At 42.1% G+C, this 20,096-nt stretch overlaps 1 protein-coding gene and 1 long non-coding RNA gene across 3 annotated transcripts in view; one reads left to right on the top strand and one right to left on the bottom strand.

Moving 5' to 3' along the window:
* Positions 1-11,061, top strand: part of LOC140284349 (uncharacterized) — a 48,331-nt gene extending 37,270 nt beyond the window's left edge. Inside the window, exon 3 of the long non-coding RNA XR_011910191.1 lies at positions 10,973-11,061. This is a non-coding gene — a long non-coding RNA (uncharacterized lncRNA). The remainder of the gene's footprint in view (positions 1-10,972) is intronic.
* The window catches only part of dok6 (docking protein 6), a 48,485-nt gene extending 37,423 nt beyond the window's left edge, over positions 1-11,062 (bottom strand). For both annotated transcript variants that reach the window (XM_072378211.1, XM_072378212.1), the window contains exons 1-2: positions 10,990-11,062; positions 10,774-10,862 (exon numbers count right to left, since the gene is read on the bottom strand). In XM_072378211.1, the coding sequence (XP_072234312.1) occupies positions 10,774-10,839 (66 nt within the window). In that variant the 5' untranslated portion in view covers positions 10,840-10,862; positions 10,990-11,062. The remainder of the gene's footprint in view (positions 1-10,773; positions 10,863-10,989) is intronic.
* Between the last annotated feature and the right edge of the window lie 9,034 nt (positions 11,063-20,096).

Here is a 20,096-nt window from a genome sequence, read left to right as displayed (position 1 = left end):
CTGCTGTTTGGTTAACTTTTCGCCCTTACGTTACCCTTTATAATTGACAGTTTTATTGAAAGCCAGTTTATTTTTTGAGCCGTAGCCGTTTGTTTCTTACTTTTCATTTGTTTATTCATCTGTTATAACATACGCATTTCCTGGTCTGTGATGAAGTCCATCTTACAGTCATCTCTGAATGCGTCACTTGGACATACTTGTTATCATAAAGGTTCTATCTTTTCACAAAAATGCTTCACAACCACAAAGGAAGACCAGCTGGATAAAGATGCCTCCCTGTCACCAACCTGAGCTTGTAGCTGAGGTGGCACCACTCTGCTGCTGCAGGGCTCCTCCAACCCCTCCAGCATCACCTATGCCTTTCTCTTCAGGAAGAGGCTTCTTGTATTAACTACAAATCAACCAAAACCGTGGCTGCTTGTCTTTTTCTGCACACATGTGTCATATTATTTATGGGGGCTTAATGCATGTTCCCAATGCATTAGTTTTTTTTATATTTCATCTGCCTTGTGATACGGGGCTACTCAAGAAACATATGGGGCCTCATTCCCAGACACCGAGCCCACACTGCACCCACGAGAGGTACATTACGATCACTGAATGAATCAGGTGGCTTGGAGGTTAACTGTGTTGATGCTCAAAACTGATTGCAAGTGGACAAGCTTTCAAGTTTCAGGAGGATTCATTCAGCTTTCTTTGTGTAATCATATCAAGGTTTAGACAAGGAGCCAAAAGCATGCATGACACACAAGGTGAGATCATCATACTAACCAGCAGTAAAGGTTGTACAAAAAAAAATAAAGAAGCAGGCAAACAAACAGAAAGGCCCGCAAGCTGAGAGTGAATTCAGAATAACAAGCGAGGCACGAGCTGAGAGACGGTGGGCTGGGGAGCAACGGGGCAAAGCAGCCAGCCGAGTGACTGAGGGGTGGGAGGCGGTATACTGCAGAATCAGGTGGGTAGATCAGGTGATGCAGCAGGTGGGAAAACGGAGCAGGTTGGAGTGGGAGGCCTTAAGGGACATGAGGATGGGAAAAAAAAAAAAACAGATGGAATGAGCAACAGTTCAGAACGGTGTAATTCACTGTTCCTTTTCTGACCATTTCCTCCCGTAATGTTTGTCCTCTAACATATCAATAACAATTAGGAAAAAACATTCTCATTTGCACCTTCATATAGCTCAGTGTTGTGCAACCAGCAGTGCAAATCTTTACAGTCATCGCATTTATCGTGATATACAGCTGAGAAATTCTCTCGCTGGAGGAGCTGAAACCAAATCGGTCACATGTTGCTTTTTGGCTAATCGACCGATTGATTAAACGACTAATCCTTTTCTTGCGCAACTTTAGATGTACAACCTTCACTTCTTGCCAAATCTTTCATCCTCATAATGAAACGTAGCTGGATATCATCATTCCTTACCGTCTCTTTTGGACAATATTTCTACAAAGCACCTCTTGTCTTGTGCATCTTCTATTAAACTTTGGACATTTAACTCTTTAATACTCCAAAAGTGGTTTGTGTTCAATCGAGCCCGAGTGTTTAGTTTCAAGCTCTTACATCTCAAAAAGCTATTTGCCGTCAAAGAGACCGTATGCACACACATTATTGAGAAACGGTTCACGTATTAAGGAGGGAAAAAAAGTCATTTTAAATCACTTAGATCTAAAAACAGCACTGTGCGTGGTTTTTTCCCCGCAAAGTATATCTCTGTTTTTGAGATGATGAATGACTTAAAGTCTTCGTTCGCAGCCATGCTTATTGGTTCGCTGATTATTTATTTACATGCAGACTTATGGCTGATTGTATTTTCACTCCTCCTCACTCTGAACCAGATCTGATGTATTTTTAATGTGTTTTTCTGCGTTGACATTTAATGTTGTGGTTTGACCAAGGCACTTCAATTGTGTTTTTGCTTCTGTGACTTACATCAACGCGAGAGTGCATACGCTCTCCATTATTCCTGTATTTTTAGGTCTAAATCAGCTCGCTTGTTTCACTTCCACATGCGCCTGACTTTGAGAGAGAAAGACAGACTCATTGTGCAGTTCACTACTTCATTTTCGGATATTCTGAATCTCATGAATTCATGAATACATTACATCTCACTGTTTCATGTTTTGCAGGATGAACACAAAATATCAAGGGTATGGCGTGTGGGGAATTTGGCACAAAAGATGATCAGGGAGAAGCAAAGGTGGTTGCGACTTATAAAATGAGACATAATCAATTTCTTTTATAGAAAAACCCATAAAAAAGATTTCTTTTGCCATCATGCACCCACTGAAAATAGATACTGTGGTTCCATTTAGTCTGTCCAGCTTTCTAGCATCTTTAAGTGAATTATTGTGGGAGTTTTTTAAGCCTTTACGGGTCTAATTTACTCCCAGCATGCTTCTACTTTCAGCAAATAAAGTTTGATTGACCGGCCACACACTTCTTGAGGATGGCTGGGCGAAGGTGACCCCGAAAGTGTCAAAATAGGGGGACATAGGGGGAACTGCGCGCAGACTCAAACGCCACTTATTACGGGAGCCATTTAACGCATCGCCAGAGAAGAGGTCGTATGACGTACAGACGCAGCAGCGTCATCAACCACAAATAGGCGAGAAAAAGGAAAGAAAAGGAGGCCAGCGGCTGCAATAAATGGCATGTTGTGTATTAACTTATTTATTTTGTGTGAACTGGCAGTAGACTTGGCTGTGAGTGTGTGTGAAGTGAAGTGATGCAACGTTCAAGTCAGTATGATTGTTTCTCTAACGTAACGTTATAAAAGTCAGTGAACGTTAACATTATGACACCGTTTTCATATCATTCATTAGTGAAGCTGTAACGTTAACATTAGCATATTTTTCTCATGTTCTCCTCTGCTCTTATTCTACCCAGGCTCCTGAGGTGGAGGTGGATGGATGAGGAGAAAACTGTGATGTCACCCATTTATTTGATTGCCACCTTTTGTGTCATAAATATCAGCTCAGTATTTGGCTGCGAGTAGAAACTTCTGACCAAAAAAAAATCCATAACTCATACTGATATTTTTGTCTTCCTCAGTGGATGGAGGGTTGGTGATGTCATCCATTTGTTTGATTGCAACCTTTTGTGTAATAATAGCTGGTTAAAATTAGGGCTGGGCAAATATTCAATTCTTCAACCGTGTTAATCGCATGATTTCCTGTGATTAATCACGATTAATCGCATTGTTATGTGCAAAATCCAATAATGAATAAAAAAGTAGCAAATAACGCACTTTTATTGGAACTGTACAGTTCTCCGGTGATAAGACAATTCAACGTTGCAGTGCTAACAAATAACTTTGGTTCTGTCGACTGCGCCTCTGGAAGAACATGGAAATGAAAATGGCTATGTAAAGGTTCCATAACCTTCTCCATGTTTGTTTAGCCCGCTTCGTCCGCCATTCTTTTCGTTCCTGACTGTTTCCTGTGAGCCGCAGCAGTAAACAACATACTAGGCTCGCTCACGATGGAGTTTTTCAAAATAAAAGCCAGTGAGCAACAGACGTTTACAATAAAAATTATAAATAATAAAAACTGCGTTAATGGGAGACAAATAATTGTTTGTGATAATTCATTCATTAGTTAACGCAAAAATAATGCGTAAATGTGCCCAGCTCTAGTTAAAATACATGAAAAAGTACTTCTCCCTGTTTTTTTATTTCATAATGATAATATTTAATGATTTTTCACCGCCGCATTGAAAATGTCCCCGATTTTCATTTCAGAACTGTGGTCACCTTAGACTGGGCCCTTTAACTTTACATGCAGTCATGTGACCAATTACTGATATAAGACACTAAACTTAGCAGAGCTGCGCTGCCTCAGCCTCGGAACCTGCACTAATGCTATCGAGTCATTCAGCTGAACAAGATTCAAATATATCTTTAATAATGGATGTTTAGAATGTAATGGATGTTGACTTGTTCCCCACAGCTGCCGGACCAGCTCCTGGTTTATTAACAAGCAGCACACCCCGCTGGCTACAGGTTATCTTTGGTAACCCAGAGACTTGATGAACCAAGCAACATGTGACATAAAAGTTTCGACTTGGACAACAAGCACCTCAATTTCTACCAATCTATCTCATTCTGCCGGGCGTAAGCTTGCCAACTTTGCTTGCTAGCTTAATGTGGTTGTTACATAAAGCTAGTTGGTGAGATTTAATCAAAGTTTTTTAGCAGTACAGCTGAGATGTTTTTACTTCCCCCTCTCCTCCCACTACCTGCCAGCCCTCCATCAACAGTTCATCCTGTTATTCAATTTCTGTCCATTTTAATGGCTGCCTACATGGCTGTCGGTGTAAATGAACGTAAACACACATGCTTTGATTCACTATAGAATACATAACAAATATCAAAAGTGAGATGCTTTACTATTTCATGAAGAATATGGTCTCATCCTGAATTTGACAGCAGCAGCAAATCTTAAAAAGGTTGGAGGAGGACTGCAGAATATTGCTCCTCAATGTAAGACTGTCTAAATATTCCATCATCTACAGTACTTCATATATATATAAATAAATAATCAAAAGATTCAAAGACTCCGGAAGCATCTCTTTGCACAAAGGACACAGCCGAAAATCAATATTGGTAGCCGTGATCTGCCGGCCCTCAAGCAGCACTGCTTTAGAAAACAGAATGATTCTGTCACGGAAATCACAGCATGGGCTCAGGGACACTTCCAGGAATCATGGTCTGTGAACACAGGTCACCGTGCCGTCCATAAATGCAGGTTTAAGCTCTGTCATAATGATTATAATCCAGAAACGCTGGGCCAGAACTCAATTAAAAGTGGACAGAGCCATAGTGGAAAACTGCTGTGTGGCCAGAAACAAATCGGAAATTTGAAATTCTTTTCGGAAATCACGGATTATCCTCCTAACTAAAGAGGAGAGGGACCATCTGTTTTTCTATCATCGCTTACTTCAAAAGCATGCATCTCTGACGATAAGGGGGTGCGGTAGCGCCAACGGAGCTGGCAACGTACACCTCTGGCAACTTCAAAGCTGAAATAAAAGCAACATGTTCCCATCCAGATGTAGTCTTTTTCAGGAAATGCCTCGCATATTTCAGCGAGACAATGCTAAACTGCATCTATTACAACAGCATGGCTTCACCGTAGAAGAGGCCAGGTGCTGGATTGGTCCACCTGCAGACCTTTCTCAGGCCTTTCTCCAACTGAAAAAACATTTCAAGCGCCATGAAACACCAAATATCACAAATCCATGCCCATGTGTGAGAGAAATATTTAGCTTGTCACCGCTACTGACACACACATTTGCACCCATGGCAACTGACACCACTGAGACCCCCACATGACGACTCCAAATCAAACTCCTGCTGATAAATAAATATTAAATTAGCTATACCGCTGAGTTTTCTGTGTGTATTGGTTTGACAACGTTATTCCATGTTTATGAGGGTGAGAAGTATAATTCTAACAAGACGTGTGAAGAGCTCCGTGTCCTCTTAAAACACCGTACGCCTACCTGTGAGCCGGCACCCGATCTCAAACGCGTTTAAGGCGTCCAAACATGGACATAAATAGATGAGAATGGCAGACAAGCCTGAACCCGCAGCAAGCTTAAAAAATGACTAGTTTTGTTCAGGGCTGAAGAAAAGCTGGGCGGACGGGAAGAAAACATTCAACAGCTGACCTTTTCTATTTACCACGGTGGTCCTTAGCCTAGGAAACATGTACCTGGACTGAGACCCACACACAAATTCCTCAAAGGTCATGTTATTCGGCCTTTCAAGGGGAGCCCATCCCACTGATAGCATCGGCCGTTTGGGGTTTTTTTTTCCAGAAAGAGAACAAAGAGCGTGCCTTGATGACAGCCATTGCTGTTTCCGAGACGCAGTCGGATTTCATTCATCTCTGCCCCAGAGACAATTCACTTGTTTTTTGGCTTTTGTCTTCGTGTAAAGAAAAAAAAAAAACCTGTATGGTACAAAGCAACACGGTTCAAATTAATTGACGATTCACACACTGCTCTCTGGCAGAAGATTGTTTACTTGATTGTTGGGTGCGTGTGTGATGTGTGTGCCAGTCCTTCAGTGTTGCACCGAGCCAATTTGTGTGTGTGTGTGTGTCTTTGCACTGTGTCAGGGGGAATAGCCCTTTGAGGTTATGGAGGGTGCAGCATGGGGTGATGAATAGGATGCTTTTGTGCTCGGTCCCACAGCTGTCTACAAACCAGTGAAGGGGAGAAAGGTGAGGAAGAAAGGGGGATAAGGTGAGTTAGATATCCAGATAAAGGAGAAGAAAGAGGAAGAGAGATAAGAGAGGGGAGAGAAGATGAGAGCAACACTGTTACGTGTTGGGATTACAGGTGAGATGGAGGGGAGGGGAGGTGACAGAATAGGTTTAGAGGTGAGGAAAAGGAGGGGAATATGAGAAAGGAAAGATACCTCTCCTGCATTCAAGATTCTCTAGTACAGCACCCCTGTCTCCTCAGCAACAAAGAAACAAAGAAGTTAGTTACTGTAGGAAATCGTTGGCATTCACGTCAGTTCAAACTAAAACTTATGCTCCCGAATGAGGAAAAAAAAAAAAAAGGTGAGAAAAGTGCCTCAGTAGGTGTTTTCGAGAACTCTGCTGAACACGGAACTGACCTCATGGCCCCAACCTTCACACATGATGGGCTTTGGAAATGAGCCAATCACAGTGAGTGATGCTGATGAGTTCAGCCAAAGCTGTTCATGTTGCTGTGGCCACTTTAATACATATCGCATACGGAGAAGCATTCAACTGCACCGCATTTTAATAAAAATAATGTTTAAATCATCTTAAATGGCACAGCGTTACAACAGAAACCAGTGCGGGAGCATTAGAAGGTCAACGGAGATCCAAAGTCTCGATATGTGATATTTGAGAGACCTTTAAAGCCTTAAAAAAAAATAAAAAATGTATTTAATAACCATCACATGGGGAGGAAAACACCATGGACATATCTGGCTCAGACTTGCAGTTTAACACAGATACTTCACACAGAGCCGCAGGGCTGGTTATCAAACCTCGCCTTACAAAGGCAAAGCAAATCTCAGAAATTAAAACAATTTAGTGTTAAAAAAAATAGGGACTCTAGAGATATTACCTGACCCCGCACCTGGTAATGAGTCTTTTGTATTTTCTACTTTTCCTGTGAATATTCATTGGACATTTGAAACAGACTTTTGGAGAATTAAGAGGATAAAAGGGCCATTAAACAGTAAGAATAACCAAAAAAAGGAAAGAATAGCGGTCGTACTGAAATTCTTTTGGCATCCTGTATGGTGGGCACACAGTAATCTCCTCTCTGGCAAGTGTCAAGATTGTAAATGTTTTTCTGCAACCGGCTAAGAGTCCTTCTGTTCCAAATAAGCCCTCTAATTCTGTGCTTACAGCTAAGCTTCAGCTTGAAAAATTCATTCTAAAATGCATCAGCCTTGGTTAGATGTTTATTTGCGAACTACAAGAAAGTTCGCAAAAAAAAAAAAAAAAAAAGGCTATCTTTGTTGAAGTGAAACAAGCAGAAATTGTAAAAAAACAAGACAAAAGAATACACAGACTACTCCTATAAGTGCAACTGTTCGTCTGACAAGCCAGGTGATCAAAAGCTATATAATCGATTCAAATGTGAACCTTTGATGATATTTCGACATCAATTGAGTGTGCCGAGCAAGTCTAACCAGTTTAATAACCCAATAACTGAGAGAGAAAATGTTGGAGTTGTGGAGTTGGTCCAGTATGAGCCAAACTGCACTGTTAGCGCCACACGTTACAACACCCCTAAGTGTGAAAAGATTCCCCCGTTTGTGCTGATGAAACATGGCGGCCTCGCATGTGAAATTCCACCGAACACAGCTACTGCCCGTGGAAGATCTGCTCCAACCGGCGAGTCTCTCACGGTGGGCGGCGTCTTATCAACAAAACAGCGCTTTGCATCGTAATGCCCTTTTAAAGGCCTGGATCGGATTCTATGATATGCCAGTTGTTTTTTTAATCACAAATCCTCTCCTTGAAGCCCAATACTGACACAAATGAGTCTACATTCTGACCATCTGGATCCAGTCGGGTTAAAACATTCAGTGTTATCTATAACGTCTTATAAAGATTTTTATTCTAAATCAACCATGTCATTTTTGCAACAGTGTATATTATAGTCCCAGAGCTTGCAATCGTGAAGTTTTATTGAACTGGTGATAAAACATGGTCAAACGTTTATATTTTCATACATTATTCTGTCTCCAGATCATCCGACTTCCTCAGAGACCGATTTCCGTTTTCCTCCGGGCGCCATTTTCTTTGACGAAGAGCGTTTACACATCGAAACACCGCTGTGAGGTGGGAATTTTAATGAATATTCCGGAGAGCATTTTATTGGAGATGCACAACAGATTCAGCTAAATCCTCTTAAAGGTCTTGAGGACCTAAACTTGAATTCCACCATTCCCTGATTACTGACTTTTATACACATAATGAACTGAGTGAACAGCTGCATTAAAATGACTTTACTATCCTCCTGTAGCCTTCCTCTGCTTCTGTGGATGTTCTTTCTCACCAATTCAGAGAGCTAGGCTGCTGTTAAGAACAAAACATGAGCGCTTATCGTCGGGACAGGGTGTGACGAGTCAGAGAGGTCATGAAGCTTCCAAACTTGCTTAACGGTAACCGTTGCCAAGTCACAGTCCCAACATATGAAAGTTCAAATCTCTTGGGAATCCCAAACTTCTTCATGGCAGCGCCTTCATTAAAAGAAAAACGAAAGAAAAGACAAGACACAATCTTGCTTACAATGTCAAAAGAATGTTTTGTCCCCCGTTTTAAACCTGTCTCACGTGCCACTCTAATTCCGTTCGTCTTTAGTCGTTCATCTTTAGACAGATAGACGTTGACGTTTTTTCTTAAATCACGAAAAAGCTTTGCTTTAAAGAAGCAAAGACGCAAGCGTTTCATTAAATGGCAGTGTGCTCTGTTAGCCCTCCGGTGTGAATTTCTGTACAACACACGAGGAAGAGGATGCCTCGAGTCTCGCTTTACAGTTATGCACACATCACTGAGCCGGTAAATCAGCAACAACGTGGAAAAAGGGAAGACCAAAACAAGATGTTTGGATTTGGGTTGCAAATGAGCAGCAAAAAAAAATGTTTTTTTCTTTTCTTTTTGCCAGCTGTGAATCATCTCCCTGCACATGTATCTTTCCAGTCAACCCACACGTGTATCTCTCTCTAATCACTCTACATTATGGCATTTTCCCCCACAGAAAAAGAAATGTAATAAAAATAATAACCCAGATGTCTGCCTGTTGATTCAGGCATACAGATGCCTGATCCTGCTTAGTTTTGTTGTGTTGCTCTGTCTGATTCCAAATGAGAGCCGTCCTGGAATAACTACCATTACGTGTGCAGATAAATCCTTTCAGGCTGCCCACACTGGGGTCCTCTGAGGCTATCTCAGCATGACTTTTCGATGATGAAACAGCAGCGAGCGGTGGAGGACTGAGGGAGTGTGGGCGATCGGGACACAAACTGTTTTTTTTCTTCTTTTTTTTTTCCTCCATAAACAGCAGGATGAGATGCAGAGCTGGCAGCTATATGGCATCCATACCTCCAGCACAGCCAACACAGCATGCGCTCCTCACTTGCTTTACAAAGTCATAGGCTACCAACATTTTCTAACAGCATATGCAGAAAGCAAACAAACTGACTCAGCTGGATACGAGCAAGCTTATTAGCATGTTAACAACAAGAGACGTCTTGTGCTTTCATTTGTTTCATTGCGGGGCTCGAGACCCTCACAGACACGACGGTTTCACTGTCTCTCTCCCTCACAACAATGATTACTCTCGGCGAGAAATCGAAGAGATCCTCAAGAGCTGTAACAACAGCAGAATAGTGTTGATGAAGCCAGGTGATGATGTGAGGAGGCAGACATCATTAGCCCCCATCATCACACTTCATCAGAGGACAGGGAGTGTGACCGCTCTGTTAGCGTAATGAGCTGGAAGTATGAACAAAAGCAGATGGCTTTATGAGTCAGACAATAGGGCCCTCGTGATTGAATATGTATCATTCATTTCAATGTAAGCAGCCTAGGAATTATTTTCTACTTCCTATATCTAAATAAAAGTCCACTATCAAGGCGCAGAGGAGCTGCCATCAGACTGATTCAACACAGAGAATAATTCATCGAGAGACTAATAATTCTCTGAGGGCATTCTCAGTGTTGTTATTGTGTTCTCCATCTTACAGTCTCCACATCAAAATCACGTACGTTACGTCATCAGACTAATGTCAGTCACACCACTTTTGTCTGAACTTATCAGTCCTAGCCTTTGTATCTCCAAAAGAAGGTAGCTTCTCTCCTTTGGAAGGGGAGTAATTAGATGAAATATGCAAAGTTAGCTAAAGCCCAACTTTCTTGAAGAAAAAAATAAAGTTACAAACTGCTTCAACTGGAAACAAAGGGGGGGGGGGGGGGGGGGGTATGTTTTACAACCACCTGCGCATGACACCAGCTGTCAATCATCCAGACTTCCTCAATATCTCAGGGTGTGCACGAGCTCAAAGCACTGAGAGAGAAACTTGGCCGCTGCTCGTGCGGCTCTTATCCGTTTTCCTTTGGTACGGCTCACAGCAAGACCGCTGCCTATGGAACAATTAAAGCCTCTTCCTTAACCTAGCTGCCTCTCACTTCAAACAACTGGAACTCCCCTTCCTCCTCCTCCTCCTCCCGCTTCTCGTCCGCCGCGCTCGACAGCAAGTGCAACAGTACTCACCCCCAGCTTCTTACTCCGTATCCTCACGTACCCCTGCTTGACTATGTCGTTGAAGTTGGAAGCCATGGTGAGGGGAAACGGGCGGCTTCCTGTCCGACAGAAGGTAAAAAAAAAAATAAGTAAATGAATAATAAAGTGGTCTCTTTCTGTCTTTTTCTTTTGTTGTTGTTTTTGGGTTTTTTTGTGTTGTTTTTTTAAGGGTGCGAGAGCGTTTACTTGGGGCTCGGTCCGTTTGACATCCAGCGGGTGGAGAGCAAGCTGCGGGCAACCTGCTCCGGTGTCAGCTAGCGCTCAGGCTGGCCGGGTTCAGCGGCGCGATCCATCCGGGAGAGGAGGGAGATACCATTCGTCAGCTGATTCACTTCAGCCGGAGAGAAGAGGAGAGCAGAGGCGCGCTTCCTGGACCACACCATCCCAGAAGCAGCGAGGGGGTGGGGGATATCTGCTAAGGACAAGGTGTTCCCCCTCCCTTTTTTTCCCCCTCACTCAGCCTCCTTCTCAGCATTGTATTTTTCTTTCCCTTTCTTTTATTCCCCTCCTTTTGAAGCGAATAAATCATTTCCCCTGAAAACTGGACATCTGTCCCGATGGATTAGTCTGCATTCGTCCTATTGGTGGGCTGATGTTTTACTCTGTTGGTTAATTTCTATAACTGAGCTCAGCCTTGGGCATGTTTTCATGTCAACTAACGTTAGTAACTTCCAATAAATGTTTTAAACAGGAGTCCAATATCAGGATTGTGCTGAGATAGCACAGCATAGAAGAACAGACTATCACAGACCAAGATGTCAGTTTATTAGCAGAAACTGATTGATTGATAGATTACTAAAGTAACAGACCCACTTGGATAATAAATTAATAATTTAAGCCATTTCCTATGTGAGCTTATGTGCTGCCTTCAGCTTCTCTGATGTGAGGATTTGCTCCTTTTTCATCATCTTATGTGCTAATAATTATATTATGAAGAGTTAAGTGAATACTTAAGTGACTAAAAGATGACCTGATTTCCAAAAGCAGTGAGTTAAAGATGAAACGTATCTTGAATATTTTAAGTTTTATTACTTTTTCATTTCTATATCTCGCAGTTTCAAAAAATACCAGAGAAGGAGAAGAATTTTCAGCAGCCTGCATGACCGGCACTTAAACAGCCTTTGGCAGATATCAGAGCTTGTGAGCGCTGGGAGTCTTTCAGTTCTCATTTGAGACTTTTTCCGCCCATTCCTCCAGCAAAAAGGCATAGATTCTGTCAGATAATTTCGCAATCTGTCTTGCACCTTCGGTGACCCGTGAGGGTCATGGTGAAATCTTTAGCACCCACGTTCGAAGCGTTCTAGATTTTGGGATGAGCTTATGAACATTTTTGCTGTTGTGGGAGACGTCCTCTTTTAATCTTCGGCATTTTTACAAAGTGTGATGAAATGGAATGTTAATTGTGCCGCCTGTTTCAACACGAGCTAGTGATTGATCATGCTAGATCCACCCCCTTTGCCCAACATATGCAACTTTTCTCAAACCCACCACTACATCCAAATCTGCTCGCAGCAGCTAAAAATCTTCCATTTCAGCCTAATTAAGTCCAACTGGGAGGAGTTCTACAAAGTGTCTGTGATGATGGAGGAAAGGTTTGCTGGTAACTCAGTGAAGTAAATCTTCCTGAAAGCATGTAGCAGTCGAGCGAGTGTCATGATTCACCTTGTGATGCTATCTTACAGTTTGTCGGGGGTTTCTTCATCTGAACATTTGCACGTCCCATTACATGTTCAAGAGCCACAGCTCGGACGTTTATAACACTCTATTTGTCTGATAGGACTGATTCTTTAGTCAATTTTATTCTAAGTTCTGAAAACTTGGGAAACCTTTCTATTCCCTCTAACCCTCCTTCACAACATATTCTAATAAAATACGCAGGGATACAGCAGAGGTTAGTGTTGGGAATAATTTGGAGCCCACTTTGTGCCTTGCCTTGTGGTTGCTACCTGTCTGAGCATGAATAGCATCTCCATATTTTTCACCAGACAGCCTGTTAATAAGGAAATACAAATTGAGCTTGCCAGTGTGCTAGCACTGTGTTTTGTCATTAGCAGGTGGCCCTCAACTGATGTTGTTTGATATGCTGAATAATAAAACCCAGTGCCCTATTAAAGGATCAACAAAGTAACTGTAAGCCAACCGGACTGTGCGAAGCATTCAACCACCGCCTGCAGCTTGTATACAGGAGACACAAGGCTGCAAATTGGCAATCATAAACCGTGGAAAATAGAAGCACAGAGGCTAAATTTGATCCGTGCCAAAGCTATAATCCTGATTGGGATGTAGTGAGAGGCGTAGCTCAGGTGGTGCAATCACAGAGATTGAAATCCTTGGTATTAGAAAGCAGGTGCATTGATAGGAAGGACTACTCGAATTGTTTGAAAGTCAAAAAAGAGAGGTGGCTTATGTAACAGTTATATAAGCTATACACAGTATATAACTGCATGATTAAGTGAGGATCAAAGTCCTTTTCATTTGAGTCTTCCTAATTTAATTCCTTTTGCACTTTTCAATTTTAGGAAGAAGAAAACAAGTGATTTCTTATAATTGAGGAAACAAATGCTCTCGCTCAGCCTCCCTCTCAAACCTCCGTTATTCTATTCCTTATACTGATTCATTAATTTATTCTTTTTTTTGTGTGTGTGATTCAAGTGAGTGAAATGCTCACTGCCGAGAGGAGGCTTTGTTCAGCGTTGTATTGGCGGCTGCCACTTTGAGAAGCGCTATTCTGTCAAGTGTCTGCTTTTTCAGTCCAGAGGTAAAATTCATTCTCTGTATTTTCTGTCGCATTCATCACATTCACAAGGGCACGCAGAACGAGCCCCTCCAACGAACAGCTTGACTTTGATACTTTTCACATCTCCCTGGATGTGTCCTCAAATTTCAGACTTGTCAAAGTTGTTTTGTCTTCATAATCCTCTTTGTACAACGTGGCCCTGTTCCATCCCCGCCGCCTTGTCATCCTCTGTCAAAGAAAACAATGCTGACAGCAGCAATTTCTTTTCATTGCGCTAAATATCGTACTCTGGTGGCTGTCATCGCCGAGAACTGTCCCAGTTTTAGGGAAGTAATTGCCTGCCGTGATACAAGACTAACAACCAATTCTGGCCCCCTCGTCGGTCCCAGGTAGGGAGGTTGCATGCCCTGTGTGTACACTGCCATGCAAACTAGCATATGGCCCTGACATACATGAGCGGCTGCCAGCGGGGTCAGATGTGTTGAGGCTCATTCAAGAGCAAAAAGACCTTCACCAAGGACACAAGCAAAGCAGCCAATATCTGCTGAGCTGTAGAAAACAACTCGCCTCCAATATGGCCACGTCTCAGCCACTGACCTCATAATCATCATCATCATTTTTCATTCTCGTTTCACCTCACGTATCAGTCCCCCTTCACGTCTATGATGATTAATACACGGAAGCTGCTTGCAGAGAAGCAACGCCATCTATAAAAGCACAGAGCATCCGTGAAGAAAACAACCCCCGAATTGTTTATTTTGTCACCACCGGGGCCAAAGAGGATTTTAATGGCCTGGTGAAATATTAAATGCTTAGTTTGTCTCAATGCTCTTTGGCTCATGCTCACAAACAGCTAAATAATTAACACTTTCTATAAAGATAAGCGAGGAGAGGAAAAGACGGAATGCGGGAAAGATATGCTTCTCTGTGGTTAGCTGTTTGCCAGGTAAGCACTTTTACATGTAGGCGGAGGAGAGAAAATAGAGATCACACATTATGGTAATGTTCTGCTCCGGGTTCCTGTACTCAAGCTTTTTACAGCAACTCGTATCAGCCTGATATGTTAATAGTCACAATGGGATTTGGGTTTGATTAAATGTCGATGCCTGGAGGAAAAAAGCTTGGGTGGAAAGACTAAAAGAAAAGCCAATTTCTCGGAATAAAAGATGTAGGTGGTTCTGTGCTCAGTGGGTCCTTATCCATGCAAGGAGGACATTGGTTAGACACACAGTAAAGGACAGCATAGGTTGTGTGTAGTCCCAGAGGATCAGGCCATGACATGTTTGCGATTTACTCCATAACACTTAGAGGTGGAAGTGGTTGGAGGGCCTCTCTGTCCTTCTACAGAAGGTGAGTCATGAGAGTGGGCGAATCAGGAGTGTTCTTCACATCAGTCAGTGTATGAGCAGAGTGTGTAAGCCTCTTATAAGGGTTCCTCACATTACCAGATTAACCCAAAAAAAAAAAAATGGACTGAGGATAAGATTTCATTAGGAGCAGCGCGTCTGCTGCTGCAAATTCATTTGCAAAAAAAAAAGACGATTTACCAGATCGGCCTTTAATTTTCAATTCAATCTCTCTAGATTAAGATAAAAAGGGCTTTTACGTTCGGGTACGATTTGGGCCATCCTGTATCAATTTAACCCATTTTCAAGTTTACTGCCACTTTGACAGGAGGTCAGTTTTACACTATGTCTCGTTTTTATTGATACACACATACAGATTCAAATTATATTTGTGGTCATCATATCGGTAAAAGGTGAATGGCGAGAGAAATGGAGAGGTGATGGAGGAAGTGAGGGAAGAAAAAGATATGGACAAATGAGAGGGAAGCAAAGGGAAGAGCACATAAATAGGAACAAAAGAGGCCAGGGCATGCACACACAAAGTGAAAAGAAGCGGATCGCTCTTGAGTAAAGAAAGCCCATACCTCCTGCTGTTTTGACTCAGTCTTTGTGTCCTAAATTGGGGTCCATCTTGTGTCACAGAGGCTGAACCCTAGGCTGGATCTCTGGAGATTTAACTGTTCTGCTGCTGTGATGTTTTCTGAGAGGAAACGACTCCACAGTTCACCAAACTCAGCTCTTCGTAGATGATATAAGAATTGCAGTTTTTGTCTTTTTCTTCTATTTTTCGTGTTGGCTTTGCACGCTAATTTGGAGACGGAATTCGTCAGCTTTCTATGTGAAGGTGTGACTTTTCCGTGACTTTTCAGAGGTCAGGGTCAAAAAGGAAGCAGGGGCATTTTGGAAGAGGACATCTCAGCAGGACAAATGTTGAAGTCAAGAGAGAGTGAGTCAGGGTCCTTAAGTTCTATCACAGCATTTCTGTGAATGTGTTCATCGTAAAATCACCAGCTAATGTGTTGCTGAGTCTTTTTATCTCATCACTGTCCCTTAAAAAAAAAAAAGTAGACAGACAAGCGTGACTAATGTGTATGCCCTGTAGAGGGCAATATTGTCTGCAGTGCTAAGAGTACTTTGAAAGGGCCGTTTAAATGTCTTCATGTTCCTTCTGCATGATAATGAGATCTCTCTACTTCTGCTATAGTTTCATAAGGCTATAAATAAGCAGTGCAAGCTGTGTTACAGGTGATTTATATTGCTACATAAAAGCAGAAATCACTTCGCTACAGAGCGAGTGATTTGTCAGATACATTTTGAAGCTACACATAAACTTCATCACCCAGATAGACACTTTTGTTGTCTGTTGTTGTTTGCTCTTTCTATTCATCATTGGGCATATCTTCTGATAGGAGTGTGATCAGTGTAGCACGCTGGCATATTTCTTTATTTATTGAGCCATTTATATATTTCTGTATTTATCTTGAATCATGGTTTCAGTCCTCCACAGCAGAGGGTCACATTTGGCACAAACTGCACCTTGAGCACTGCAGGTTATTGAATTCTGTATTTATTCTGACAGATTTAATAGAAAACAGGTGGCTCTTGTGCTTTTCTCAATGGCCGTGGCTTGTGGGCCCTTATTCGGTACTGGCAGAAGCTCCAGGGTTTACGGTCCAGGTCGAGACAAAGCTACTCTTTTACCTCCTGGACCTGCTTCACAACGGCTCAAATGTGAGCATGGAAAATGAGTGGAAATCTAACCTCCTTTATAAATACATGAAAGGTCAGCAATCACGTCAGAGCCCTTGGACAGCTCCGTCCATGATTTTGCGGCCCATCATCAGGGCCTGATTGGTTGCTGCTCTTTATGTATTGCACTCTGTGCACCTCGACCATGATCCCAGAGTAAATACAGAGGAGCGCTTCTGCCACAGAACTCTGTTTGCCCACTGCTTATAAGTCCGTCTCCTGTGCCATGGGACAAGTACAAAAAGAAAAAGTTTCACTGACTTGCACAAGAACCTTCAAAACAAACTTATTTTGGGATTCCTTTTGATGTAGTTTACAATGAGCTGTGTTTTTCATGAGTTTTCTCTGTTTTTTGCTTTTCATGCTGAACTCTTCTCCCGCCACCCCTGAGCCCTCCAGGCTTTGGCCCAAGAATGTCCCACTTCCTTCTTCTGGTATTATGACTGACTGCAAAAGAGTGTGTGTGCCCATCTGCCACGCATTGGCCTTGTTGTTTGGCCGTGACCCTCAAACTGTGCTGTCTGTCGCTTTTCAGATTGTAGCATTGGCAGGCATCTTCTGCCCCTATTCTTTCTCTTTCTCAACATTTATTTTCCTCCTTTTTGCATTCGAGCATTTGCTTCCTCACAGATTGTCATCGGCATGGCTCTTTGAAACTAAATCCATTTCCTCTGTTATCACTGGCGTTGTGTGTAAAGATTTATGCCACATTCCTGGATTGCAATGTTATTTTTGTTTATTATTTGTGCCATCTCAATTGACCCACATCTAGAGGATGAACAGGAAAACTGCCCATTTACAGCATTGTAACTATGCCCTTTATAAAACTAAGACTTTATTTAAATATAGTTTCTTGGAAATATCTGGAGAGAGATGACTAGCTCAGTTTTACTTCTCGTAGGGCAGCATAGTAAGACTTTTTTTTTCTTTTTCTAAATGCCCAGATTTGATGCAGACTTGTCTTTATTTATTTGCAGGGGCAGCTCTAACAGCAGTGCAGTCTGGGAGGCAGCCAGCCCCTCCTGGAGAGGTACTGTAAGCACAACTCTCCACACTGCTTGTTTTAGGAAGACTTCTACATGTGGCCCACATCTGCATTCAGGGCATAAAACAGCTTGACTGACACCTTTTTATACAGGAACAAATGTCAGTATTGGTGTTGTATGTGTGCAAACTGTTGACAATAAATCTTGTGATGTCCACGTTTTTTTCTCCCCTGGCAATGAGGCATTTGAAAAATATAGCTGTAGCCTTGTCATGACAGAAGTAAGATGAATGTATGTTAATCTATGCGAGCTCACAGAGGCGCCAGTGTACAGGAGAGAAGAAAACCGTGATAGACAGAGCTGCGTCAATTGGTAAAGATGTGCAGTCATAGATGCAACATATTATTATTTGTATAATCTATAAAGATTTACTCTGCCAGCTGTTCATAACTAGGTAATAATGCAAAAGCTCACATTTTTTAAAAAATTCTCTATCAAACAAAGGATAATTTTCTTGTAACGTGTCTCTTTATTTATTTTTTAATGCGAACACATGAATATTTACTCCATTAAAGCACCTAGCAATTAGCAAACTCGTGTGCCAAGTCCTACTTGTTGACATTGTCTAGTTGCTGTAACTATAACACCCACAAATAGCAGTATTTTTTGTTCTTGGATTCAATAAGCACCCCTAAGGCTCTTGTTACAGATATACAGCAGAATGCCATAAACAGTAGTGTCAGTGACCGTACTTCCAAACATGGCCAACTGACTATTTTTGAGCCCCCCCTGACTGACACATTTAAAGCATCAGTTTGAGGATCTCGTCACTAAGCAAAAAGACTGTGGCAGCAATTTGAATACGTGCTACACGATTCCCAATTTCAGTCGAGTTGGGTGGGTTGGTTGCAGGAGAGTGAGTCGTAATGAATGGTTATTATAAATCAAATGTCTAAGATTTGTCAGAGGTTTGTTTTAAAGGCATAGAGGCCTAAAATAACTCAATAATTATATGAGTCACCTTGCCACTCAGGAAAAGCTTGTTTTTTTCCCCACCAAAGTACCCACTCCATCTTTGCAAAAACTCATTCACAGTGTGGCTATGTGCATGTAATATTTTTGGACCATAAGGGTAAAAGAAAAAAGAAAAAAAAAACACTCCCTGTCAAATGTTATGTTTTGTTCATCTGCCAAGGTAAAGGTTTGACAAGAAGGAACACAGTCAGTAATACTGGCAACCATAACTTTTCACCTCAGCACTGACAGCTTCTCTGACTGCATCACAGCTATCTGATTCTCATCCAAATATAGTGGGCCAGACAGCACAGACCCAGGACATAAACAAACAGGTAAGAAAGTTAAAATCAATTAAAACTAAATACATGGCGCACACACAAACATATGCACAAGCACGTCCAAACTCTGTCTGCTAGCCTCTCTCCTTGTCTTTCCCTGTCCTCAGGTATATATGGTCTCTTTGACATAGCCTGCCAGTCTGCTGCCATGCAGTGCCACATTAAGCTCTGCAAGAAGCGCCAGTCTGCAGCCGAGCAGAACACAGTAAGGAGGTTATTAATGACCTTCCTTATTTCTAACGACAGTATGAAAACACTGGTGGCACCATGCAGGCTCTGCGAGCTGCAGGCTTGTCTTTTATCCCATCTGTCTTTACAGCACTCAGTCTCCTTGTTTCTAATGGGCTTTCGCTTTGTCAGTTTTGGTCTTATTGCATCCTTGTCTGTCTAGTGGGGCCTATGAACAGTCTCGGTGGGTTGCTTGCGAAAATAGATAAGAATCTATCAATATCATCTAATGGTTTTAATTGTTTAAAGGTGCACAACATGGACAGCTCTGCAAAACTCTAAGGAATCTTGACTTTTGTATTGTTTTTACAGACAGCGAGACTTTGGACAAGAGGAGAAACTGTGCAGAGGGTACCCAATGTCATGCTCATAAAGCCGTCAGAATATCAAAACCTTGTGCTTTTTTCCCCCTCTCTAACCTTCAAGTAGTTATCTCTGCCCTTTCTCCTGTCCCTTGTTTTCACCCTCTCGCTTTCCTGCTCCTCCTCTTGCCTTTCATTCCTCAGAGCCTCTGAATAGCACCTATCACTGCACCCTGCTGTGAATTTTGACACTTGTTTGATGTATGTCTCTCTTTTCTCTCACAGGATCTGGGTAGACACGGGCAGCCTATCACTCTCTCCAGGCCCAGTTGTCCCCCAGAGCTCAGCCAATCATAAGTCAAGTGATCAAGTTTAATCTAAGCATGACATATTTATGTGCTCATGTTCAGAAAGGTGTGTGAGAGTAAATGGAAGGGGTGTTGTGTTTAGTTACTTTATACTGTGTCCATACTGGAAGTTGCTTACATACAATAAGTGCATTTGTGCACTTATATAGTTGTATATGCAGTAGTTTTCTTGTTTTGGGGCAGTTCTACATTTCAAACAAGAAGTAAATGATAACTTGTTTC

Source organism: Leuresthes tenuis, unplaced genomic scaffold (genome assembly GCF_036924035.1).
Source record: "Leuresthes tenuis unplaced genomic scaffold, fLeuTen1.0.hap1 SCAF_24, whole genome shotgun sequence".
Classification (NCBI taxonomy): domain Eukaryota; kingdom Metazoa; phylum Chordata; class Actinopteri; order Atheriniformes; family Atherinopsidae; genus Leuresthes; species Leuresthes tenuis.
The sequence above is the reverse complement of the archived record's forward strand: the minus strand, read 5'-3'. Positions and strand labels throughout refer to the sequence as shown.